We start from the raw sequence: 27,010 nt of genomic DNA on the forward strand, positions 1-27,010 counted from the left end.
GGTTTCTTTTGTTGATCTAGTCAAATTGTCCTTACAGAAATTAACCGAGACTAATAGTAGCTACGTAGCATTGTAGCCAGACCAGTAGCAGCATCGATGGCAGATAGATACATGTAAAATGCTGAAAAGATGGAAAAAAAGCTAAGAGCAACCTGCTACTTCTGCACGCGCGCACACACGCACACACCCCACCCCCACCATGCAGTGTCAGTGACCGTCCCTTCACCTCCAGGCGATTTACTTCTGCGCCTACACCAGGCATCACTGCCACTACCTGTCTTCTCGTGATATTCCTTGCCCAGCGGAGGCTAACGCGCGGGGAGCGGTGCTGAGCACGCGCACCGGGCTGATTCCCTCCGCCCCGTGGCGGAAGTGAGCTAGCGTGCGTGCGACTATTAGCCGTGGTGGTTGTTATTAAGATGTCGGTCGCATGCCCTGTGTCTCGTAAAGCGCTGCTGTCGCGGCCCAGGAGCGAGAGGGACTTACCGACCAAGGCGATGCGCGAGGGGCCGCGACGAGGCGAGCGGGAGCAGCAGGGAGAGCAGCTGCCGTGGCTGGGAGAGTGTGAGGGTGGCGAGCGAGAGGCGGAGGCGATGGCGCTTCTGAGTAACGAATGGCGGCGGCAGACGCAGGAGTCGAAGGTGTTGGCGGCGGCCACAGTAGCCAGGGCAGAGGAGGAGCGGTTGGAACGGGAGCATTTCCGGAGGATCATCAACGCGTTCCGATACTACAGGTAACCGAAACGTGCTGCCTCGCATACACGGCCATGTGGCCTAGCTCTGTGACGGGGTGTTGCCCTTATAAGTCCTGAAAAACAATAGTAGCTCCTACTGGCAAAGAAATGCACATGGGTGTTTTGCGTAGTCGATTGTCGGGGAAATTTTTGAAAGACTTGTAAATTTGCAGAAGAAATAATGTCGTCTGAAAGCACTGATAGATGCCATTTTGTTATAACTAGCTATCTAGGCATTTGTTGAGTCAGAAAAGTGCTGGATAGCCCTTTTAGGAATGAGATAAATGAAGGGGGGGGACGCCAACCCCTGACTTGCTACTTGAATCTATAGAATGAAGGAGAAAACATAAGTAATTCAAATGGTGGAGGAAAAAAACAGACTTGGCTTAAAAAAATCCAGTCCTTGATAGTATTTTGGGGAAAGGGAGGAGTTATTTTTTGCCTGGATCAGTTACACGATTTCATAGTACTCATAGTTGAGGCTGTTAAAAGAAGGCAATTTAATGCTTTAGTGGGGCCACCAAAACTCCAGCATGGTCCGTTATGCTTCCTTCAGAAGCAATTGATTTTGCGGATCCTGCTTTCAGCTGCCCTATTTCTACTCCACATTCCAGTTTTTCTGTAGCCAAAGGTTGCCATGATATTCAGCTGTCTTATCCCATTTAAATTGTATTTGTGAAATAATATGGCTATTATGGGTTTGTGGGTTGATTGTTTACTAAGTTGCATCATTTTGTAGATCCATGTATTAGAGGTTGTGATCACCTGTGCTGGAAATGAGAGGCTGGGGATGGAGCTGTAAAACAGTGGTCCTTTTAAACTGTAACATGTTGTTAAGAGTGGTAATGTGGAACTAGAGCTTAAAACAATTTTGCCTATAAAATTCTTGAGAACTTGTTCTCTAGTAAGGAATTACAAAGTCTGACTGCTTTCTGAGTTGAAAGAATTGGATAGCTGTAATTGGAGTAGCTTTGAGTGAATTCTTTGTATTTATAATATGTATTGCTGCTAAATATCTGAAGGCTTTAATATTTTCATTTTTTTCTTCCTAGAACTAATATGCACGAACGGGTGAACAGAACAGAGAGACAGTTTAGATCTCTCCCAGATAACCAACAGAGTCTTCTTCCTCAATTCCTTCCTCACCTTGATAAGATTCGGAAGTGTGTTGATCATAATCAAGAGATACTACAGACCATTGTCAATGACTGCGTTCATATGTTTGAAAACAAAGAATATGGAGATGTATGTTAAAATGAACTTTTTCATACTTCAAAACTAAATTCTTTACTCTCTGGGATTTTCTAGCTCTGCCCTGGTTACATTTTAAAGTTAATTTTTCAGTTGGCTATATAGACCATAAATGGTATTGTAAATCTTATTGTAGGTTATTGTATGTTATGGCATCCTAAATTAGTTAAATTTTAGGTAGTCCAAGTATTCTGAATGTTAGCATTTGTAAAATTTAGTGCAATTTTTTGCGCTACTTATTTGCCTTTCAATGTAGCATCTAGCAAAAAAAAAAATTGCCCTCAGACTTAAAAGACTGTCAGTGATGGAAACTGAAGGTTTTTTTGGTATTTGCGGGCTAGGTACAGTTCTAGGCAGCTCTAGTGTGAGTTTTCCATGCTGCATCAGTAACATAGAGGGATCTCCCTCTTATGGTGAGCAGTTCAGTCTCATCACTAGTGAAGTCCTGATCCTTTCCTGAATAACTACTAGTTGTGCTCAGTTATGCCATACTGTATGTTGGTTTTGTGAATTGGACCCTGGTCTCTTGGGGGCTGAACTGAGACCACCAAACTCAATCCATTTAACAGGGCTGGATTTGAGCCTTGGTCCCAGAAGTGAGAGGTAAGTACTTTGTCAATTAAAATTCCTAACAGCCCTAATACCATGACTTTTTTGTCTGTTTCTATTTTATTTTCTCTTTTTTCAAGATTAAAGATACTTGGTGCATTTTTCATTAATTATTTTTTTTTCCCCCCACTTTAATTAGGGAAGAGGGAAGATTACACCAGCTTCGACGTTTGACATGGATAAATTAAAATCAACTTTGAAACAATTTGTGAGAGACTGGAGTGAAGAGGGGAAGCCTGAGAGAGATTCCTGCTACCAGCCGATCATTAATGAAATTGTAAAGAACTTTCCAAAAGAAAGATGGTAAATAGTATTTTAAGACTTACTTTTATGTGGGCATACACTGTTGTACAAAAACAACAAAAGTTTTTATGGAGTAAGAAAAGGCTTGGCTTTAAAAATACAGAAATTACTGTGAATGCTGTGGAATTCATTGTTTAATTGAGAAAGCTTTGGTTTTAGTAGAAGGTATTGGAAAAGAGCAGAATCATAAACTTGACATGAAATTAAGCCAACAATAAAAACTTTTTTCTTCCTGTGGCTTGATATAACAGGGTCCATGATAACTTTTCATGTAATAGTCTTCAGGAGGAAGAAATTATTGCTTTAAGAATTCTGTAGTTAATGTTTTTGCCATTTAGTCAGCCCAGTTATCATAAAGTACATTCCAGTTTAAATTTGATGCTCTTAAAATGGGAAAATTATCCAATACTGTGTGTGTTTTGATATCACTTGTGAGCTTTGTACTCATAAACATAACAGGTCAGAGCTTAGATTTGATATAGCTGGGAGCTATTGTGGGTTTCCTTCATTCTCAGTGATTACTAATAATTCACTTGTACCAATTTGAAAATACCTTCCACTAGCCATCTCTTAATTTTCATGAGTGGGGATTGCTAGTGGTGGCAGAACATGGCATGGATTTTGATACAGTCAAATGGATGTGTCAGACGGATTGTTTGGTTTCTTTTGCTTTGGGCTACCTTATCTCAAGGTGGATGCATCACTTAAGATGTTTTATTTTAAGATGAATTTTCTGCAGTACTCTGAAAAATAAAACTTTAATACCCTTCCTTTGTTTGATGCAACACATTCAAGAATCTTCAATTGTAGAAAAAACTACAGTAAGTTTGTTTTACCTAAATGTGTAAAAACCCAATTTTTTTTTTTTAAAGAAATCTCCCTAGCTAGGAGATTACCTAGGAAAAGCACTAGAAATAGAGCTTCTTTCCTTTCTATGTCTGATAGTTTACATATAAACACTTGGTAACTGCCTCTTGGAAGATGTGATATTCAGCTGGATTTTGACTAAATGTAATCTTCATCTCTAAAACTGGTTTTGAATTTTGACTTCATGGAAATCTTCCTTTATTTCTTAGTTTATAGATGGACAATGCCAATGTGTTGCATATCTGATAGACTTTGAAAGCCAAACAAGTTGGATAAAAACTGGAGAAAGTTTAAATATTTAATAAATAAAGGTAAATTGTAAAGAAAAATAATAAGGTGGAAATATGTTTGGAATAATTGTGGATATAGCACTACTAATAGAAAAAGCTGCAAGTTCTTTTCCTCAAAGTGGATTTTCTTCTCAAATTACTATTTTCAAAATTTAGTCTTAGGCAAGTAGTTTTCCCTTAGTTTAATCTCTTTTTTTTGTTTTTTCAGTGGGGGCTTCTTGGCTAGCTCACTATTCTTCTGGCCTTCCTTGTAAAAGAGAGGCAAATAGAAACTTGTTTCACAGAAGTGCCTTTAAATAATAGTGTAGTGCTATCTTGATTTCTTGCTTCTTGTTAATCGGAAAATTAAAAAACAAAACAAAAACAACTAAAAGTATAACTTTAAAGGAATAAAAATTAGGAATGAATTTTTTCTTTATTTGGGAGACTTCACCAATTATGTGATTAATCCACAAACCAAAAGGCACTGTTAAAATTGCTTTGTTAGTTTGTGTGGCCTTTAGAAAGGGATAATACTTTCTCTTTTCTGTTCGGTAATGATCTTCAGAAATAATGCTAACTTTCAGAAGTTACTTAACTTCCTTGCTCATCTTCATGTTTATACAGCATGCTAACCCTTTTGATCCCTTTTTGGCATCCTGGATTTTTAAGGTATCAGAAGGCTTTGCGTTTTGTTTTCTCTCATGGTGGGGGTGTGTGTGGGTGGGGGTACGTTTTGGTTCTGTTCTGGTTTTTTAAATGCTGATTGTGGCTTCATTTAGTTGTATTTGTATATTTAATTAATACACAGATGTTTTGCCTTTGAAGGTGAGAAGGGAGGGAGGACTGAGTATTCACACTTGCTTTTTTGATATATGAAATTAGAAAGTCTTGTTCAGGACTGGAAATTGGAAAATTATTGAAGAATATAAAAATGTGATGCTTGCATTCTTCATATGTGGGTGACGTTAGATGGTTCCCTTTGGCTGTATGTGCAAGATCAGATTTCCGTGAATAGCCTTGCCCTTTGAGTCAGCATCTGTGCTATATTCAGTCTTTTGCTTCCCGCAGCAAGGAGTATAGAGGTCCAAATGGCAATAAATATTTAGTTGCAAGATTATAATCCTGTACTGTCAGTGATTCTTTGCTCTAGAGAGTATATTGCAAACTTGAGTATTATCTTCTTAAATTATAATTTCTTTTGTTATTTGGAATATCCTTTTTAGGAGATACATCTTTTCAGTTTGGTGTGGGGGTGTGTTTGCTTTAAGAGTGAAGGCTGTATTGTATTGTGATGCTAGAATATGTATTTATTACCTTTTCTCACAGTATCACAGAATGGTTGGGGTTGGAAGGGACCTCTGGAGGTCATCTGGTCTAGCCCCCCCCACTCGAGCAGGCCACCTAGGGCAGGTTGCATAAGACTACGTCCAGACAGCTTTTGAGTACCTCCTGAATTTTCTGCCTGGAAGAGGAGAATATTTTGAGATTCTTTTAGTTCTTGTATTTACTAGTCGGTTGACTTGGAAGGTGGGAAAGGTTGGCTTAAATCTCTTGGTAACCACGCAACTGTTGGATGTCTTCCTGTAGTCTTCAACTTGATGTCTAGTTATGGGAAGTGAAGGGGCAGAGAATTACGCTGTACTTTGGTTTAGGAAATCCTATGTTGCTTATGTGCTTGAGTGAAATCTGTGAACAGCATATTTAAAAACCCACAGTTGCTGAAAAGTTAACTATTTTCAAGTTTTTAGAATCTGAATTGCTCATGTTTGTTTTGTGGTTCTGTTGTCAAAATACTTTTTTTTTTAATTGAGTATAAAGTGATGTAAGAAAACTGCATTCCTGATTACTAGAATAAGTTATCAATGGACATTATAGAAGAATAAATGGTGATATGTGATCATGTTCGTTCTTTCTGCAAATCACTTGAGTATTTTAACTTGATAACTATAAGTTATTAGAAAAATATTTTTCTTAATTATGCACTGTACTCTGAATAAGGATTACATAGGTGTAAGTACTTTTTATTCTGTGCGAATATTATTTTGAGTCTTTTCTGTGGGTTTTTCTTTATACAATTAAGTGATCTGATCAGAACTGGCTCAGTTTGTCTTTAAAAGTAATGTCATACAGGAAGTACGTTATAACATCTAAGCATATGGGGAAAAATGTTGGACTGGACCCTAATATGTTTTTGTTAGAGGTATATGATAAAGACTTAACTATTATTTTTGTTTTGTTGCAGGGATTTCTCCAAAGTTAATATCCTGGTACCTGGTGCTGGGCTAGGTAGATTGGCGTGGGAAATAGCTATGCTTGGTTATGCTTGCCAAGGAAATGAATGGAGCCTCTTTATGCTCTTTTCTTCTAACTTTGTACTCAACAGGTACATAGCTTATGTTTTACTTGCTGTTTGAAACATACAGGTACTAGGGAGGCAAAAGTACAAATGAGGAAAAACTTGAATGAATAAATAAAGCTCTCAAGAATAGATTTGTAAGTCATAACAGACAACCACTTTTTAGAGTGTTTTGATGAAAAAATGAGTGGGGATAATTGGAGCAGGAAGCTCCAATTTGAGTCTAATGGGTAAGTCATTAGGCTTATAGTAGCAAGCATGGCTTTTAAGTTATGAGACTTGAGATTTCTGGACTCTGCCACAGACTTCCTGCATAATCTTGAATAGGTTTTATGATTTCTATTTCAAATGTATTTCTGTAAAATGCACATCTGTCATGGGTATCGTATATGGCTTAATTAAGATATGCATGATACTTAGTGATGGTGATTAGTAACAGAGGAAACATATTAATGAAAATGTTATATTCCATACTAAAATTTAAGGTACTGTTTCTGCATTAAAAGCAACCAACAAAACATGCTGCACCACTTCTTAAGCAAGTTCTGTCACTTGAGTAATAGTTAAAATAATATGATAGTTCTACAATTAAACTGTGGTACTAAATTTGAATGTAGGGCAATAATAAATTTCACTGTATAGGTTTAACTTAGAGTGACGTTTTTGTATTTGGTGTTCTGTCACTTGTACTGGAAATTATTGATCTCACAATAAACTTAGAAGGAAGAAGGTAGTAAAATGTAATTGTTCTTGTAAGAATGAGGATGGGAAGATCATGGGTGGGCAAGTATGAAATGATATGCCTTTGAAAACACCTAAAATATTGGCTTATACTCTATTATGGTGTTTTGGAGCTCTGTTTGTGGACTGTTGTTCTATTATGCTAGGCGTGGGAACAAAAAGATGATTCCAAATCTGTTACTGCTTACCATTCAAATACAGACCAAGGGGAAGACATTGTTTCTTATGGTTGCTGCATGTCTGCTTAAGACAGTAGTGATCACTATAATGGAAATAGATATCTGCTATAGATTTATTTGCTCTTTCCTTACACTATTCATAAATTATTATCATCTGGTGATGAAATTGCATGTTACAGTTGAGTTGATCTAATGCCTTGCAGCTACTGAAAGGAGGAGGTTGTGTTTTTTTCTTATTCCTGGCTATACAGCCCTACTGGCTCTTACATTCTTTAGAACTTTTGAAATGATTCAGAGCAGTATAAAATTATTTAGTTCCCCTATTTGGCAGCACTGGTTAGCTGTCATGTTGGTTGAAACCAGAATGTTAACTGGTCTTTGTCTTCCTTACATATGGAGTCTTTGTCCTAAATGTGTAATTCTCCTGAAAATTCATGCTTAGCTTACTCTAGTACTCCATAATTCTTAGCATCTAATGTTCATGTGATGTTTCCTATTAGTATAAAATGTATTTAGCAAAGAGGTGTATATATATGTTACATTTGCTAACAGTATTTAATTTTAGACAGTGAAATTGAGTGTTGCTCAGCTGCTGTAACCTTCATCTTTCCTGGGCAAGTTATCTGTATTGTCTTCCATGCTAATAACAAAACTTGTAATCGATAATTGCTAACTTGACTTTGAATTTCAGTCAGTTCAGTTGAGGTGTAGGCATTCCTTTCTGTCAGATTTAACCTTGGGATGTCTATTAAGAAGGTTTTTAGGGACTTTTAAGATCTATCATTTTAGTCTTAAGTGACTGTTCCTAGTTAGCCTTCTGAAACTGATGTTTGCCTTCCTGGAACTGAAAGAAACAACAATGAACAACATGAGCTGAAGATACCAGTTAAGGAAGAATATGGTAAGAAAGAAGGATTTTGCAAATAAGTGTTTAGCTACAGTTCCTTTCCTCTTTCCTTCTTAATTTATCCAGAAAGGGGACTGAGTTGGTGCCTAGGGCTTTCCATGTTGGAAGAAAAATAACAGCTTTGAATGAAATGCTAGTTTAGCTTATTGGTGGGGTTTTTTGTGATTTTTTTTTTTTTTAAATTAAATATGAAATAACTTTTTGAAAATTCTTTTTAATTTTACCATTTAAACAGCATGATGTGATTCCTAATTCATTTTTATTTTCAGTTGATAGTGGCATGAGGGTTTTGCTATTGTATGCTTATAGTTTGGATCCACATTCTTTCTCAGTACTTTGTCTTCCTAAAAATAAACCAAGGTCAATCTTGAATATCAAATCTGCTACTCCAGTGGGCCTTCTAGATTTGGTATAGTGACTTAAATCTTCTGTATACAAAGTGATATCTGCTGTTTTTGTGTGTGTTTAAAAAAAAAAAAAACCACAAACCCCGAAAACAAAACAACAACAAAAAAAATCCACAACCAAAACAACTACTCTTAAATTGAGAGCCTTTGTTATTGTGGATAAAATGTTATAGTTTGGTATGTCATGAACACAGAAGTGTGTGTATCAAGGCATAACTATGGTTGCTATGAATATTTGAAATTAATCAACACAGCTTTGAAAAACTATATTGGTTAAAGTGCATTATTCCGTTAAGGAAGCTCCAATTTGAAAATAAAGTGGCTCTGAAGGAGTTAAGCTGTAATGGCTCCAAAGCTGCTGCAATCCTTGCATGGGAGATTGCCTCTTTCTTTTTCTTTTTTTTTTTCCTTCTTTCTTTCTCCCCTCAATGGATAAGGTTCTTTATATACCAGGTATATTTTTCTTGTGTTTAGATGAGTCCTGCATATAATGACAGATGGCAGAGGTGATCGCTGGTGATATGCAGACATGCTTCTTTTCTTACGTGTTTTCTGGAAGAACAAAAACTAAGAAGCATAATCAGTCTTCCTGCCTCTGGAAAGCATACCAAAATTTTCAGGTGGCCTAGAGTCACAAGGACACATTGCATCCCTTTTGACATCTGATGGGAGGGGAAACACCAGGGTGGTATCTAAGTGGAGGAGACACCAGATCTTATGTGGTCTCATGTCTCCACTGTACAACAGGATTGGTCTAACGTGCAGCTGATTGCTGACTTGCTGTGTTTTGCAGCTAGAGATTCAGAGCAGACTCAGTAGCCTCAGTCTAACAGCCCTTCAGTAGAAGCAGCACTTATGAATATTTGAGAAAGTTCAGTTGGAGTAATATTTGGGTGCAAAGTGATTTTTATGAGAGAATAGGGGTGGCTTAAAATGCTTTAATTCATACAAGTAGGATTCATACTGACAGTTGGCTAACCTTTACTTTCCTAAAAAAGCATCTTTGTAGATAAATCGTGATACCTTGAGAAGGTTTCTTAATTGGTCAAAAGTAAGATTTGACCTAATCATCTTTTCTAGAATTACCTTTTCAGACTGAGCATTACCTGATATATGTACTGTACCTATTAGAAAAAAGTGCCTCACACTCTACTACTTTAACAACTTTAACTCTCTACCTATATTTTTCATTGGAAGGATGGTAGTTGTAAAGGACTGCAATACTTAAATTTGAGATCTAAATTATCAAAGCTGGAAAGGGGAGGTCTTTAAGTTTGAATATGGAGAGGGTTTGGCCTCATATTAAATAGGGAATTGCTGCTGGAACTGTTGAAGTCTACATGTATATATTTTATGCTCAAAAATGAGAAGAAAAGTACTGGAAGGTGTGTGTTCCCTTATAGCTCAGAAAAGACTTCCTTTGTTTTATCTGTTCTGGTCTCTTAGTTTCTTTGCCTTGCTTTTCTGAAAATTTCATTGTTTTACAGAAATGTTCTGAGGATAATACAAATTAACTGTGAGCACACAAAGAATGCTGAAATAGTTAAAAAAAAAAAGTTAATCTATCAAATGTTAAGTCAGCCAAAATACATGTCTTGCTTGAAGGAAACAAGGCCTATGTTGTCAGAGTTATTTCCCTGCTTGTTTTCTTTGACTGATTGCATATATCTGATTGATATTTATATATCCATTATATATGGAGACAGTTGATGAACTCAATATACTGTTGTTCAAATACAGTTAATTTTTGTTTTTACTGAGAAAACTAAATACTACATGGAGATAGCAAAAAAAAAAAAAAAAAAATTTATTTCAAAAACTTTACCTCAGATGCTTTCTATCCATGAGCCAAGAGTGCATTTTCTATAACCTGGTAGACTGCTTACAGTTTAAAAAGTGCTTGTTGACATCTGTCTCATAAAACACATATCCTCTGTTATCTCCAAATATCTATTTGTGTAATATAGCTTTAGTAAGTGGGCTTGACTGCAGAATTTGGTGGTGATGCATGGGAGAGAAAATTGTTTTTTGGGTTTTTTGTTGGTGGTGTGGGGGGTGTGTCTGTGTTGTTTGGTTGTTCTTTTTTTTTTTTAAATTACAAATTGTTTGCAGGGCTAGGAAAAGCTTTTTATACTTTAATCCTATTTTCACCACTTCTTAGAGTAAGCGTTCACTTAGTTGATCATGTCAATCCACAAATAAATAAAAAAAAAAAATGTTTGCTTAGCATAATTGCAGTACTCCAGATGTTATTAACTTAAAATGACATCTAGTGAAAAGCTACTGTGCTTTGTGAAAAGGTGAAATTTATTAATTTTTTGAAATTTAAATGCATCATTTCATTTTTGCATCTGAAAAATGCTTTTGTTTTGCTGTGCTTCAAAACACCTGTGATTATGGTTCAGGAAAGGCGGAAGAGTCTAGAATGAGAACAAATATTCCCAAGGAAATTTAAGACAAGCATGGGACTATTGTTTCTTTTTTTAATAAAACAAAGACAACCCCAAAAGGCTTAGCTTTCCCACAGAAAGAATCAGGTTTGGTAAGTCCCTTAGAAAAGTTCTAGCTTTAGCATTAACTTTATCAATAAAACAGTGGATGTTGGTGAAAGTCTCTTTTATGTATCATTTTATATTCAAGACACCTACATTTCTAGATAATACATAAACAATTAATTGAAACTGAATTGTTCTGACTTCCGTGTTTTGCAGATGCTCTGAAATTAACTCATGTAAGCTTTATCCCTGGATTCATCAGTTTAGCAATAACAGAAGATCTGCTGATCAGATACGACCAATTTATTTCCCTGATGTTGACCCTCACAGTCTTCCTTCTGGTTCAAACTTCTCTATGACAGCAGGGGATTTTCAAGAAATTTACTCTGAGTGTAGTGAGTAAATGCAAATATTTAGTCTTTCCATGTAACTATCTTCAGTGTATTTGTTATGAGACAATAAGAAATTTAGAGTGGAACTGTATCTGTAATCATAAAGCAAAAAAGTACCAACTATAGCAAGATTTTTCTTATTCCAAGTCAGCTTTTTTTAATAACTAAAAAGAAAAACCCCAACATACAGATAATATATTTGCTGTAGCTAGCTACTTGCCTAACAGATCTTTGTTGCAGTAGTCTCTTTCAGAATAAAGACAATATGGCAAAGTTAGGGAAAGGCTTACTTGGTTTTTAAAGTGATGTTAAGGAAGTGAACAATGTAATTAATGCATTCTTTTTTTTAGTGGGGGGGGGAAGTATTTTTTGTTAATTAATTTTCTGTTGTAAAAGCAAAGCAAACTCTTTCAATAGTAGTTAATTATAAATGAAACAAATATATGCTTATTGACTGTCAGTAGCAAGTATTTCAGGGGCACATTATGGGGATGATAATTATTAAAGATTGAGACTTCCCATCAGTACAAATACCCTTACTTTTCCTGGTGATGTCAGATTAATCGTGCTGTCTTCATTGCAGCTATAAAGTAGTCTTTGTATGACTAACCTAATGTTGAATTAACCTGCAGAAGATGACCTTGTTTAGCACATACCAATTACACATTTATTCTTTGATCGAAGAATAGCACTTATTCAGGTTTTATTCTTTCATGTGTAGTCTAATATTTAACACTTCAGGTCCTAGTAGAGCAAACAATAAGAAACATGAAGTGTGCCTATTTAGAGGTCACTAATTTTTTTTTTTCCTCGCATAGTACTGGATTATCACCAAGGACTTCTGTTTTTCCAATTCCACATCTCTGTCCTTGTTGGACCCATATTTCATTCTGATGAAAAATAACTAGCTTTTGATCTGCCCTATTTTGTGCAGCTAGGCTTCCAGATATTTTCTTGTAGGATGCCTTCCTTATATAATTGCTTAATTTTCTGCGGATTCTTTCTTGTTAGGATATCTGATGCTGGTGATGTATTGATTTCCCCCCCCCCCCCCCCCCCCCCCCCCAAATTTACAGAACTTAAACTTTAACAATTTCAGAGATGCATGTTTAGACAAAAAGAGACTCATGCTTTAAAAGGTAGTTCTTGAAAGATCTTGCTTGTTAAATTGTTGTGGTTTAACCTCAGTTGCCAACTGAGTACCACACAGCTGCTCGCTCACTCCTCCCCCCACCCCCCCCAGTGGGATGGGGGAGAGAACTGGAAGAGTAGAAGTGAGAAACTCGTGGGTTGAGATAAGAACAGTTTAATAATTGAAATAAAATTATAATAGCAATAATAATAATGTAGTAATAACAATACACAAAGCAAGTGATGCACAGTACAATTGCTCGCCACCCGCTGACTGATGCCCAGCCAGTCCCTGAGCAGCGGCCCCCCCGGCCAGCTTTCCCCAGTTTATGTACTGAGCGTGACATCACATGGTATGGAATGTCCCTTTGGCCAGTTTGGCTGTGCCCCCTCCCAGCTTCTTGTGCACCTCCAGCCTTCTCAGTCAGTAGAGCATGGGAAGCTGAAAAGTCCTTGGCTAGCGTAAGCATTATGTGGCAACAACTAAACCATTCGTGTGTTATCAACATTGTTCTCACCCTAAATCCAAAACACAGCACTGTACCAGCTACTAGGAAGGAAATTAACTCTATCCCTGCCGAAACCAGGACATAAATACACTAGTAAAAAACAATTGGAGAAACATTTAGATACTGGATAAAATATTTTAAAGTTACATGGATTGTACGCTAAAGTGTACTTTTACAGACTTGTATTGTTCTAGGTTTTAACATAACTGGAGAGTCCCAAAGCTGCTGGGTATTTTTGCATTTCTATTTTTAACAGTTGTGGTAATGAAGTTCATAGAACAGGCGAGTATTAGCATGTTTGGGCCTTCATATATATGATAATTACTGTAACATATATATTATGTTTTATAATATATAAGCAATTTATATTTTATATAAGATATGCAAATAATTATTTCATAAAATAAGTATAGATATATATGCATTAATATTTTATATTTTTTTCAAAATATAGACCCCACAAACCCACACTTAACTGTCCATCACTTATGTAAAACAATGTTTTGCATTTAGTTTCTGGTAAACATGAGAAGTCTTCAACTCTTATTGTTAATTGAAGTAAATCGTAGAATCCTGAGTGTGGAAATAAATATCAGTGTTAAATGATACAGATAATTTCAGTGTTTCTCCCCCATAAAAATGTATTATATGTCCTTTTTGTGCAGATACATGGGACTGCATAGCAACTTGCTTCTTTATAGATACAGCACATAACGTTATTGATTATATTGATACAATATGGAAAATACTGAAGCCTGGAGGAATATGGATAAATGTAGGTAAGTGTGACCAGTCTTTTTTTCCACAAACTTGACTTCTGTTTCCTCACGTACTAGGCACCTAGTACCTGAAGAGAGTTGTGGGGATGAAAGCGTCTGTACTGAAAATCCTGCAGAGCTAGGGCTTCCAAATTCTCAGGCCTGTTCAGAATATGTCCAGATGAGTGTTATTTATAATCATGTTAACACCATGTGTGTTTTGTGGGTTTTTGGGGGTTGTTTTTGAGAGAGAAGCAAAGCTGCTTAGTGCCAGGTTTCACATTCATGTGTCACACATTTAAGTTTGACAAATGTAGTGTCCTGTATTCTTTTTTGCTGGTTTTCTAAGAAAATAGACCTTATTCTGTCTGTTAATACATCCTTCTTATTTTTCTTAATCTGTCGTCTAATTTGTACTATGCTTGTAAGTAGAATAAGGCATAAGAGCTTTGGCTCAAAAGAAGAGAGACTTAAAACCTTTGCCATTGTAAGGGAAAGGCAGACCAAACTTGGGCATTAAACATTTTGTATAGTAGCAATTGGTCAGTCAGTCACTGCACCAGTCCTGGGCAGTCACAGAATGTGAACATAGCTCTTGAATAGCCCACAGCATGTCCTGCCTCCTGTTCTGTAGAGAGAGCAGTGATGCTAGACTGAAATTCATAATAAAAATCATATTTGAGTGATGGAAATATGTTTTTTTGGGTTTTTTGTCTGTATTTGAATGTCGTGGGCCTGGATATTAGCATTCTTAACGCTTTTGGTAAGTACTTCTGACTTAGTGTTTTGCCTTTTTTTAATAGCTATTTCCATTGTGTCTTTGTACTGTAGGTCCTCTCCTTTACCATTTTGAAAACTTGGCAAATGAACTTTCTATAGAATTAAGCTATGAGGATATAAAAAATGTTATACTGCAGTATGGATTCCATATAGAGGTAAGATGATGCTGCAATTCGGAATGAATAGTATTGGTGTAAAAACTTCTTCATACAAACCTTTACCTCAAATGTACTTCAATCTAATGGCTAGACTAATAACTTTTAAGAGAGTTAAATGTTTATAGTTGTGTTGCAACTTAAATTTCGTTGTGGTTGGTGGTTTTTGGTTTGTGTTTTTTTTTAACACGTGTAGATAGATCATGAAATCTGTTGGTAGAAAGTATGTAGCAATTTCTTACAGAGAGAAATTTCTATGGTGCCTGTAGAGAAAGTATTTTGAAGGCTTCTGATTTTTTTTTTTTTTTTTTTTTTTACTTTCAGGTGGAGAAAGAATCTGTATCGTCAACATACACTGTGAATGAACTCTCCATGATGAAATACTACTATGAATGCGTGTTGTTTGTGGTGAGAAAACCAGAATAGAAGTGGGTTTGGATAGGTTAATCAGAAAGAAATGCTGGCTCGAATGCTAAAATTGAGAACAAAACAGACTGGGTGATGTCTGGACAAATCAGTGGTGCCTTCTTACGCCTGATAGGATTTAGATAGCATCTATTTTCTTAACGTCATCCAGACATGCAGTGTGCCATGCATATTCGTAATGTATTATTGAAAATGGAGGGGGAAATGTTCACATACACTATCTTTATGCTTTGGAATGCATTAAATTTTATACACATGAAAATGTTGCTTTTTTTTTTTTAATGTTTCCCCTAACCAGGCTAGTTCTCCATAAATGCTGCCTCATTTTTTCAGAAATTTATAATGATTTTTTTTCTGATGTTAGGGATGCATAGTGGTATTTAGTGTGCTAGCTGTGTCACAGTTCAGAGAAGTATTTCTAAACGTACACTTAAATTATGAAGTCTGAAATGGGTTGAAAAGTTGTAAAATTATTCTTGACATATAATAACTATCATAACTGTTACAGTATCTTCTGTGGAACTGGAAATAGTGTAAATAGGAACAAAGTAGACTATTGTATGAATTCTAATCTTTGAATCTGACTGTACCACTGTTAACCATTTACTCAAAACACAATCTGTAGAAAATTTAAAGTATTATGTGAAAGCATAGTATCGAATGAAGGAAAGCAGCATGTCACAGAGGAGCAGTAAATTAACCTCAGTTCAGGAATAACACTAATTCTGATGAATCTTAGTGTTGGAACTGAAATATTGGATGCTTTGCAGACTTAAAATATATTGATCTTTTGAGTCACCTACCTATTGCTTACGCCAAAGCTGTGGAAGCAATATTTTTGTTTAAGAGAACTTTCTGTTTAATTATCTTTGAGTTCTTTTCTTTTTTAAAATTAGTAGCATAGCTGAGTTATCCATGCTGTGAAGAGGTGGTGGGACGTTGATTATGTAGTTGCTGAGTAGTTACATCTGTAATACTGCCCAACTTATGTGTCTCTTAACCCATCTATAGTTACTCTTAAAATATGGTGTTCTTGTTTTTACAAATAGACAATTGAACTCTGGCATTCTGGTTAAATCTCAGTATCCTTTGTTCTCTTGGCTTTCTTCTTCACTACCCCACACTGTAAAAAGTGCCATTTTTTGCATTGCTTTTGGAAAAAATTTTTTTTTTTTACTTAAATTGGGTATATATAGTGTGACGTGCTTCTATTTTAAAATTAGAAAATACCAATTTTTTTCTGATGCTTTCCTTTTGAAGTATAACAGTTACATTAAGAGTTGGAAGCAGAATAATCTTATGAATTACTTGTATGAGGTAGTATTTTACCTGCAGTCCTATTTATGAGTTCTTAAAAATCATTATTTGTATTTTTATGGACAGGGATAATTGTGTATTATTCTGTGTGACTGCATTCTTTTCAATTGTACACACAGGGGAAAAAAACTGCATAACTTGTTTAGCAGCTGAAGCCAAGATAATTTAGGTCACTTAAACTGTATGTGGTATTGTAATTATGCAGCGTTTTATTTTGCACAATCTGCAGAGTAATACTTCTTTATATGAAGTAAGTTTGACAAATGTAAAGTGTCCTGTATTTTTATTTACATGTAGTACACTATAAAATCAGTTATGATGGTAATGTGTACAATAGGCTTTATTTTTTTTCTTGGATATTAGTTTGCAGTATGACTTGATGATTCATCTTTGATTTTTATCATTGACTCAAGGGTAAGATTTAATTTTTGTCTTTTTTTATTCTTGGTATGTAATCAACTATTGCATTAAAATTCCCAGGAATGTCAGTTGTCTGAAAGTTCTAAAGTGTTTTGTTGAATATATGGATTTAAGTGTCTTGTGGAAACATTATGACCAAGAATTGCTCCGAGAGGTTTTTCCAACTTCCTGGGGTGCTGCAAAAACCCCTGTCTCCTAAACATTGCAGCATGTCATATAGCCTATGGCACCAAGCCAACAAATGAAACCTTGTGGCTGGTGTTTACTACAGGCTGCTCAATCAAGGGGAGCCTGTTGACGAAGTGTTCTTAATTCAACTACGGGAAGAATCACACTTGCAGGCTCTGATCCTGCTGGGGAACTTGTATCACCCTGACATCCACTGGGAAAAAAGGCACAGCAAGCTATAAGCAGGCCACGAGATTCTTGGAGTGCATCGAGGACTATTTCTTAATCCAGGTGACAGACAGCCTCACCAGAGAAAAGCGTTACTAGACCTGTTGCTTACCAACACCGATGAACACATTAGAGATGTCCAAGACTGGTGGCAGCCTGGGCTGCAGTGATCATGCCCTGCTGGAATTAATGATCGTGAGGGATATGTGCCAGGTGAAGATTCAGGACCCTGAATTTTTAGGAGAGCAAACTTTCAGTTGTTTAAGAGACTGGTGAATGGGGCCCCCTCAGGTACAAAGGAGCAGACCAGAGCTTGCACCTCTTTAAGGACATATTTCTTGCATCTAAGTTGGGGCAATCCCTAGTATCAGTACAGATTGGGGTATGAGCGGATTGAGAGCAGCCCTGCAGAGAAGGACTTGGGGCTTCTGTTGGATGAAAAATTGGACATGAGAAGGCAATGTGCGCTTGCAGCCCAGAGTGCCAATCATACCCTGGGCTGCATCAAAAGAAGTATGGCCAGTAGGTCCAGGGAGGTGATTCTGCCCCTCTACTCTGCTCTGGTGAGACCCCACCTGGAGTACTGTGTCCAGCTCTGCAGTCCCCAGTACAAGAAAGACGGACCTCTTGGAGTGGGTCTAGAGGAGGGCCACAAAAATGATCAGAGGGCTGGAACACCTCTCCTATGAAGAAAGGCTGAGAGTTGGGGTTGTTCAGCCTGGAGAAGAGAAGGCCCTGGGGACACCTTAAAGAGTTTTAAACTGAAAGAGGGTAGATTTAGATTGGATATAAGGAAGAAATTATTTACGATGGGGGTGGTGAGGCACTGGAACAGGTTGCCCAGAGAAGTTGTGGATGCCTCATCATTGGAAGTGTTCAAGGTCAGGTTGGATGGGGCTCTGAGCAACCTGATCCAGTTGAAGATGTCCCTGCCCATGGCAGGGGGGTTGGACTAGATGATCCCTTCCAACCCAAACCATTCTATGATTCTATGCTATGTGCTGTAGCCACTAGTTGCGTGTTGCTTTGGTTAACCTAGGGGAGACTGAGGTGCCCTGGCAGGTGGGTGAACGGGGGCTTCCTCCTGGCGGGGAGCTTGCTTATGGTTGCTCTGCTTCCCCTGGCAGAGCAGGCTCTGTGCAGTCATGGGATGCATGTTATAGAGCTGCTGGCTTGGCCCTTTCATGGCTAAGCGATGCGCAGAGTCGTTAATGGGTCATGTGCCCTTCAAGAATCTATTGTGCGAGCTGTTGCTGTCCAGTGCTGCCGCGCTCAAGAGATCCCCTCGGAGTGAAGAGACGAGCGTTAGCTGTGCAGTCCCGAAGCGGAAGCTGGAGGAGGTTGAGGCGCCGCCGGACGAGCGGCCTGGACTGGGGGGAAGCAGTCTCTGGGGAAAGCAGGGTGATGTGGGGGATGGGTGGCGCGGTGGGCCTGCGGAGTCCCAGGGCGAGCGGACGGCAGAGGGAGACGCTGGTGGCCGGGGCAAAGAGCGGGGTGCCGACCAGGTAACGGGGAGGGGGGAGCTAGGGTTGGGGCGGTGGGAGGTGCTGCTTCTGTCTTCTCTCTGCTGGGGGTACTGCTGAAGCTCCCCGGCCGGCAGCTTCTCCCGAGGGGGGAAGCTATGTTGTAGCTGTGGTGGGCTGGGACTGCTCGCATTTGAGGAGATAAAAATCTCGGTATAGTAACGGATAGGGTTTGTTATTTAGATATTGTTGTAGGGCTGAGTATACTGCTTAGCCTGCAGTTTGAAGGTAGGACTGCCCTGTGGGTGGTAGCGTTAGGGCCCTGGTATCACCTAGGGAATTAGGGAGCGGCGTACCTTTTTCATCGATTTAACAAAACGTGCACACACAGTCCTCTTCGATCTTTACTAGGCAAAGCATAGCATTCAGTGCTCTTCAACCCTTTCTGTGGCTCAGTATATTAATAGGTCGTAAGCCTCTCTAAAGCTTTTTTTTTTTGTTCTGATCGAAAAGAGCTAACATTTAGCTACTTTTATTTTTCCTATAGAAAAACTTAGATGAGCTCAAGGCAGACTTAAGTTTAGTCTGCCTTCAGTCATGTCCCCATCTAAAAGCATGGTGAAAGTTTGAACAGTTTGATAGCATCTCTGTTGTTTGAGGTTGGAGGTGAGGCTTTATAATATCAGACAACTTTCTTAACCTTTTGTTTGGGATGAGCATTTAGTAGTGATACCAGGACTATCTTTCAGCCAAAAGGTCCAGTGAAGATGGTGGGCCAGGGGAAGGGGATCAGTGGTTTAATTATCAGGATGTATTGTAATGCTTGGTTGACTTTTAATGTTTCTGGTTAATGCTTCCAGTTAACATTCTTCTCCCTGGCCTGGACCATATTTTACACAATAGGTCAGAAAACAAAATAGTGGTATTACAAAAGCTTTAGTTTTGCAAAATTAAAATGTTGGCTTAAATTTCATGCCCATATAGAAGTTTGATATATGAAAACTCACTTCTCTTTCCACTTGAACTTTTTAACTAAAAGTAAAGGATTTGATCCAGTGAGTTGGAAATGGCAGGAAGTCTAATGAGGTCAGATAGACTTTGAACTCTGGTTTCAGTGTCCAGTTTTGGGGGGGGAAAAAAAGTCCTTTAATATAACACTCATCTACAATCTGTAAATGTATTTGTGGCTTCCCTTTCTCAGGCTATTCCCTTTTTTTTGTGCTTGATGGTAGAATTAAGGCACAAATTAATTGAGGAAAAAATTCTACATGCACATCCTCTTTAGGCTAGGCCTTTTAAACACAAGCATATCTTTCAGTTTGAGAGAGAACAGGCTCCTCTATTCAATTTGTCACCATTTGTCATTTTCTAAAGTTCTAGAGAACAACTTTACTCCATAACAAATACGTTGTTGAATTCTTTAGTTATCCCTAGGGTTATTAGTCAGAATTATGTAAACTTTAGTTGTGGTAGGAAAGGCAGTAAGCCCCCTGGATTCCCACCCAGTAAAGAGTTGAGAGAGTACTTTCTGAAATAATTCCATAGGAAGATTTTGTATTTACTTGTATATTTCTCTATATAAAATATTTTTCTAGGACTGGTTTTTTTAAACAGTTTTCTTCCAAAGTACAGTATTATATAAAAATATTTCCACTTTAAAATAAAGCTTGGTTAATGGTAGGAGGTGTTTTTTTTCCATCTTCTGTGTCCTACCTGTATGTTTTAAATCTTTCATAAGAACAAATATTTCTGATGATAATTTCTACACCTCCCTGAAAATACAGTCTTAGGTTGGCATTATTCTTTGCTGGTTTGTGGCTTCTTGTATAATTTGTTATAGTAATAAGCATTATACTATAAAGTTTGTACTGCTGTTTAGTAAAGTTATGAGCACTTCCAATAATACTGCAGTTGGCCAAAGAAGAAACATTATTTGATTTATATTTGCAAGCACACCTTTGAAACTAGAGTTAGGAAATCAACTAGGACGAGAGGAAATGGCCTCAAGTTGCGCCAGGGGAGGCTTAGATTGGATGTAAGGAAAAATTTCTTTACTGAAAGAGTGGTTAAACATTGGAACAGGCTGCCCAGGGAAGTGGTTGAGTCCCCATCCCTGGAAGTATTTAAAAGACGTGTAGATACAGCACTTAGGGACATGGTTTAGTGGGCATGGTGGTGTTGGGTTGACAGTTGGACTCGATGATCTTGGAGGTCTCTTCCAACCTTAATGATTCTATGATTCTAACTTCTTAAAAATGAAACAACTTAATTATAGAAACTGAGCCATAATATCTCTGACTTTGCTGTATGTAACCTACTTAGCTAGCATTTCTTCTCAAAACCTGTTTTGAAAGATGTTTAGGTCAATGGGAATATTTGATGCTTTACTATACATTTTTATGTATTAATGTTGAATGTTTGCTGTCTCTTGTGCTGTTTGGTTTTGTTCATTTTCACACTGAATCTTTCTGGAGGATACAAATAAACAGCGATGCTGCTGCTCTGGAGAACTGAATGCTCTTCAGATTAATCTCATGTAGTCTGAGTCTGAAATTAGGAGTATGTATATTTTTGTGGTTATTAGGTATTAGATTATAATCTCTTTGGAACAAGAATGCTGTCATTTACTCTGCATACGAAGTAGGTAGCACAATGGTGTTCTGACTTGTAAATATCTACCTCGTGGTTTGAGCAGCAACTTATTAAACTAGAAGTAGTGGAATTCCTTTTAAACCCGAGAAGAATCTGTAAGGGTAGCAGACAGGTTATAAAACTCCATTGTTTAAACATCTTCCTTCCCCTCTCCTTTTCTTATTATCTCCTTTTGCACTTAAAAGGCCTTTGACCAGATACCCTTAAAGGAACAGACGCTCTCTCCTTCCACATACCCTTACAGTTCTTTGCAAGAATATTTTAAAGGACAAAAGTAAATTATGATTTGGTTGAGATTTTTTTTATGGTGTTTTGCTTAGCTCACTCTTTTCCTTATAAAATTATAAGATCTGACAATATAGAACAGTTGAGTAACCCTTCCCTTCCCTGCCTACACTTCTTTTTTTGTTAAAGCTTTTTTTTATTATTATGTTCTTTTACTGCTGTGATATACATTAATGTTTTGTTGCCTTTTTGCTTGTTTGTCTCTTCTTAAAGCAAGAAGAAGGATTTTGTCAATATAACTCATTTCTGTATTGGAGAGCACCATTGCCTACTATTGATTTGTCTGACATTCAGGACTTAGATGGAGAGGCTGCACCAAGAGCTAAAACTTCTTCAAGGACTGATAGCACAGAGACTGAAATGGCGTCCTGATCAGTTATTTCATAGTTATACATCTACTTGCAGGAGGGTTGTTTCAGTTTGTATTCATGTTTTTCTACTTTGAAGAAAAATAAGCAAGCTTCTGCCTTCTTGAAGAAACAATGTTAAGCTAGTCTTGCAAATGCAAGACTGAGTTTTCTAAGTTGGTGGAAGAATCACTATTAGGTACTTGTCAGTAAGCTAGTTGGAGAGGTAAATTAATCTATCCATTGAATAGGAGGCTATGTTTGTCTAGCAAGACAAAGCTGGTCTAGCAAGACTGGTGGGAGCAGTACCTTTAACCTTTAAAAAAAAAAAAAAACAAAAACAAAAAAAAACCCGCTCAATCTCTATACTTGGGTAGCCACTGACGCACATGGGAAGGACCACCGAATCCATACCCGATGGATTGTCCCATCCTATTAATCATTGTTTGTCTTTATGAATATATTTTGCAGGTTGCCAGAAGCCCACTGTGCAACTTATGTTTTCGGTTGTTGAGTGGGTCATTCTTTGCATTGTTTGTCTGATTTTATTAAGCTTGTTTTGTTTCTTTACTAGAGAGAGATGGCGTAGGAGAAGTTTATATTCTTACTCTGTGAATGTATAATCTTGTCTCAGCCAATTGGGAATTTGAATAACCAACCCAGCTTGGCATGGGAGTTGATTACTGGTTTTAGCCGAATCTGGAATCGAACAGACCAAGGTCTTTGTGGGGACCTCCCCATGTCCGCGTCAGTGGGATTTAAATTTGCCGTTATTTGGCTAAATTTTTCCGTGAATTCTAAATGCAAAGCTAGAACTACTAAACCAAAAGTGCATTCGGAATCCACACGGGAAAGAAAAATGTTTGTGGGGAGCGGACTCATCCCCATTCCAAGAATATAGCGGGACAACTTGGTACGCACCCTCTCCAGTGGCCTATCTATTTCCAATTAACAGGACCTGGAGAGACATGTGGAAAGCTACCTGTTGGAAGCAACAACTCTGTAAGGGAACTACAAGCGCTGCCCTTGCAGCCTGAAAGAATTGGACATTATGTCCCCAGGAAGTGAAGATCCCTTGCAATCTTGTACTGGAATGGACGTGGTGTCCCCAGGAGGTGGAGATCCCCTGTAACCTGGTATGGTGGTGGGACTCCCCGCCTCACGGTGAACCCCTACGTCACGAATATAACGTCCCGTTCTCCCCGGGTTGGTGTATTCAGATTCCTAATAAATGGGGTGGCTATGCCCACCATGGTCATTCTTGTTATGAATATGCTTGGTCCCTGAAACATTTCTTATCCAGTCCAGATAATATAGTTGATACATGGGAAATAAATCCCTTACCTTATGAAAATACTCCTCTAATGAATTGCTCACGAACAATTAGCTGTGACTCATTATTGTGGGATCCAATAGAAACATGGTACGTACCAGAGCTACGAATCTTTATTCAAGATATGTGTATTTGTTGGGGTTTTTCGGTACCAGGGTTTAAGCCTGGAGATCCCATGTATTATGGAAACATTATCAATCAAGAAACCGTGTTAAAATGCGGAGTTACACTCACCCACAAAACAAAGTGGAATCTTGCATGGGAAGGGGAAACCAAACTAGCTGAATCCTATGACCCATCAACATGCTCCGCTGCTAAATATCCAGCCCCTCAGGGTACCTTTTGGGCATGTTCAGATGGGAAGATGTACTCACACCTACATGTACACGAAATGGCAGGTTTACGCTGTGCCATCGGGATTCCATCGATGTGCCCTGCCAAAACATTTGATTTTATTAATTCTGGGTACAACCGAAAGAAACGAGATACTCAAACACCCCAATCTGCGCCTGAGTGGGCAGTACATGGAGTCCGAGTACCTGACTATTATACCTGGGGCACGTCAACATCTCTGATGTTTAGAAAATATATTTACCCCATATGTAACCCTTAAAAGACACCAGTTTGTGTTAGAAAATTTAACCTGGCAAGTGCATGTTTTGAGTGCAACAGCTGTCAAAGATGGCCTTGCAAAACTGCTTAGCCTTAGACATGCTGCTAGTTAAAGAACAAGGTGTGTGTGGAGTGCTAAACCATACGGCTGGAGAATGCTGTGTTACCATACACAATGCCACGACCACGATCGAGGAAGCATGTCAGAAGATGCAGGAAATCACAGCCAAGACAGGAGACTTGTTCCAATCAATGTTACCGAGTGATTGGAAGGGGGATTGGAACCCTGCCTCGTGGATTTCAACTTTGCTCAAAACCATTAGACTTACGGGATGGTGGGATTGGATAGTAGAAGCTTTAGTAATGCTTTTGTTAGTATTAATCGGTCTAGCTATCGGCTTTACTGTAATGAGGTGCCTAATTCGCCGCTCCTTTTCTTCTATCTCTTCCTCTCTGCGATATGTCCAGATCACCACCATCGAAGAGGACCTTGGAGTGTTTGAGCCACGGGGTCGTGTAAGGGACGAGGCCCAAGTGACTGTGCTGTACACACAGACAATGCCCCAAGAGAAAGCTCCAGAAGCCAGCCACGGGGAGGGGCCTGGTGTCTCTCCTGCTTCCCGGCGCGCTCTCTCTCTCTCTCTCTCTCTCCCCCTCCTCCTCCTCCTCCTTCTTGCTCTCTGCTTTTGATGTTGCTAAGTAATACAAGGCCTACCTCAACTCCTCACAAAGCTGCTTAGCTTGTATTATATATTAAGACATAGAGGGTTGATGCTTATAGAAGTGTTCATGCCATTAAAGTTGGAGTTCGTGTTTGGACCTTGAGTGTTATTTCACCTTAATCCACACCGAGGGGATTTGCGGACCTTAGTCACTCTCCCCTTCCCGCAGGTGGGACATGACAGCTGGGCATCGGTCCACGGGTGTTGAGCAATTGCATTGTGCATAACTTATTTTGTATATTCTTTTATTATTATTGTTTTCCCTTCCTTTTCTGTCCTATTAAACTGTCTTTATCTCAACCCACGAATTTTACTCTTCCCCCCCCCCTAATTCTCTCCCCTATCCCACTGGGTGTGGGGCGGGAGTGAGCGAACGGCTGTGCAGTGTTTAGCTGCCTGCCTGGTTAAACCACAACACATATGGAAAAGAAATTAAAAATCATTCTCTCTGTTGTGAACAAAAAGTTATAACTGTGAAAGCAAACATGGAAGCGAATGCTTTCATGTACACTTTCAGTGTATATGAAAGTGAAGTTTTTTATTATATGTGAAATTTTTATCATTTGAATTTATCTTAAAACACAAATACACAGAAACTGTAGTGTTTCCTAGTGTATTTTTTCACTTTAATAGCTAAACTAAAAAAATAAGAGCCCGCTAAAACCCAACACAACATTCCCTTTTCTATGCAAACCAAAAACAATTGTGGCAGGGAGCAGGAAGAAAAAGGACATCTGTTCTGTAAGCTCCCACTGTTGTGAAAGTTGCTTCACATTCTCCTAGTGATCACCCGAAGCAGTGGATGGCTAGCTTTTAGTTTTTTGGTCCATCCTTAAGTTAATGCTATTCCTATTTTTTGTGACATTATCTCTGAACGCATTAGTAATGTTGAAATGGCAGGCATGTGCAAAGTTGTCACAAAGTTAATGCATTATAAAATTATCACGTATGCTTTTTCTGTACTTAACTGACAGGTTTAGTTTTTGCAGAGACTGTAGATCTTTCAAAAAAAATTTTACACAAGTTCATTAGTTAGTGGATTTTTGTTGTGAATTATGAACTTAATGCTTATCTCTTTATTTACAAATTAATACAGTTACAAATACTTGTCTTTAATAATAGACTTAATTTATAGTTGTATTGGCAGACAGAATTTGCAAATGTGATTTGTCTTTAAGTATAGTGAACACTTCTGGGATTTTTATGATTTTGTTGGGATCATCTCTGAATAAGGCAACTTGTGAATTTTTAATAATGTGTTTGTTAAAGAACAATAAAGTGTTGTCTGTGTGTATTTGAACATTTTGGGACTATTTAATAAGTCTAAATACATCAACTTGTTCTTAGGAGATACTTAGGTTTTTAAAAACAGCCTCCTTTTCTGACAAGAATGCATCCACTATTGCATGTTTACTCTAACTAAATTAATGAGGACATACTTTTTTTTTTTACCTTAGCTAATTTACTACATTCCTATATTTGCAGTATTTCTTATGTTTCACACCATCCAATGTTCCCAGGATCTAGCATTTACCAATATTAGCTAGTATCTATGCAGATGCACTTCAGTCATTGTGTTTAAGATCTGCTTTGAGGTTCATATACAGTAGGTATATCCTAGCAGTATGCTGCATTTTTTTAGTGTTTAAAATGCATCTCTCCTTTCCCTTATATTCACAGGACAGAAGAGATTTTTATGTTTTTCTTCTTTAAAGTATATATTTGAGCTCTTCTATAACAAAATAAATAAGCCCTTTAAAAATGTAAAGCTTGCACCATTAATATAAGCTATATATTCACTTTATGTGTAATTATGCCGTAGGCAAGCACTTTCCTCATGGCTTGTTCCAATCCCGGACTCTGGGTTATGGGATGGAATGTTATTGCTACTTTCAGAGCACTTTCTGAGCTGATTCACTTTTTTCCATTCATCTGTTTGCAAGTAGAGGCAAATTTAAAGGTCTTAGAAAGCCTTTTGAAATGAGTCTGAGATTGCCAATATGAGACTGAGAGAGAGAAATAAACAAAAATATTGTAGCATCTTCAATGAAGCGTAAGCCAAAGGAAAGAAGTTTTTTAATGCAGAGCTATGAATAGAAATGAGCCACTTCACCCGTGCAAGTGAACAATGAGTAGAATTTTGTAGAATACTTGATTAGAGCAGTGCGCAGTGCTCTTCTAATTAAATCGGA

General features: G+C 37.9%; 2 protein-coding genes across 3 annotated transcripts; both read left to right on the forward strand.

Annotated features, from left to right (window-relative positions):
* Window positions 1–413: 413 nt before the first annotated feature.
* LOC143172040 (carnosine N-methyltransferase-like) lies at window positions 414–26,118 on the forward strand. 2 transcript variants are annotated; one of them, XM_076361256.1, is made up of 9 exons: window positions 414–733; window positions 1,786–1,978; window positions 2,733–2,896; window positions 6,278–6,418; window positions 11,337–11,515; window positions 13,818–13,931; window positions 14,742–14,845; window positions 15,170–15,253; window positions 24,565–26,118. In XM_076361256.1, exons 1-9 carry the CDS (start codon window positions 420–422, stop codon window positions 24,784–24,786), a joined length of 1,515 nt encoding a protein of 504 aa, XP_076217371.1. In that variant the 5' UTR covers window positions 414–419; the 3' UTR covers window positions 24,787–26,118. The 2 variants fall into 2 exon arrangements, with proteins under 2 accessions (XP_076217371.1, XP_076217372.1); XM_076361257.1 differs by lacking the exon at window positions 24,565–26,118 and having other exon boundaries at window positions 15,170–17,076.
* Window positions 18,589–22,218, forward strand: LOC143172145 (uncharacterized protein C9orf40 homolog). The gene is made up of 2 exons (XM_076361406.1): window positions 18,589–18,909; window positions 22,018–22,218. Exons 1-2 carry the CDS (start codon window positions 18,589–18,591, stop codon window positions 22,174–22,176), a joined length of 480 nt encoding a protein of 159 aa, XP_076217521.1. The 3' UTR covers window positions 22,177–22,218.
* Window positions 26,119–27,010: the final 892 nt, after the last annotated feature.

The sequence above is a fragment of the Aptenodytes patagonicus genome, chromosome W, assembly GCF_965638725.1.
Source record: "Aptenodytes patagonicus chromosome W, bAptPat1.pri.cur, whole genome shotgun sequence".
NCBI classification, from domain to species: Eukaryota; Metazoa; Chordata; class Aves; order Sphenisciformes; family Spheniscidae; genus Aptenodytes; species Aptenodytes patagonicus.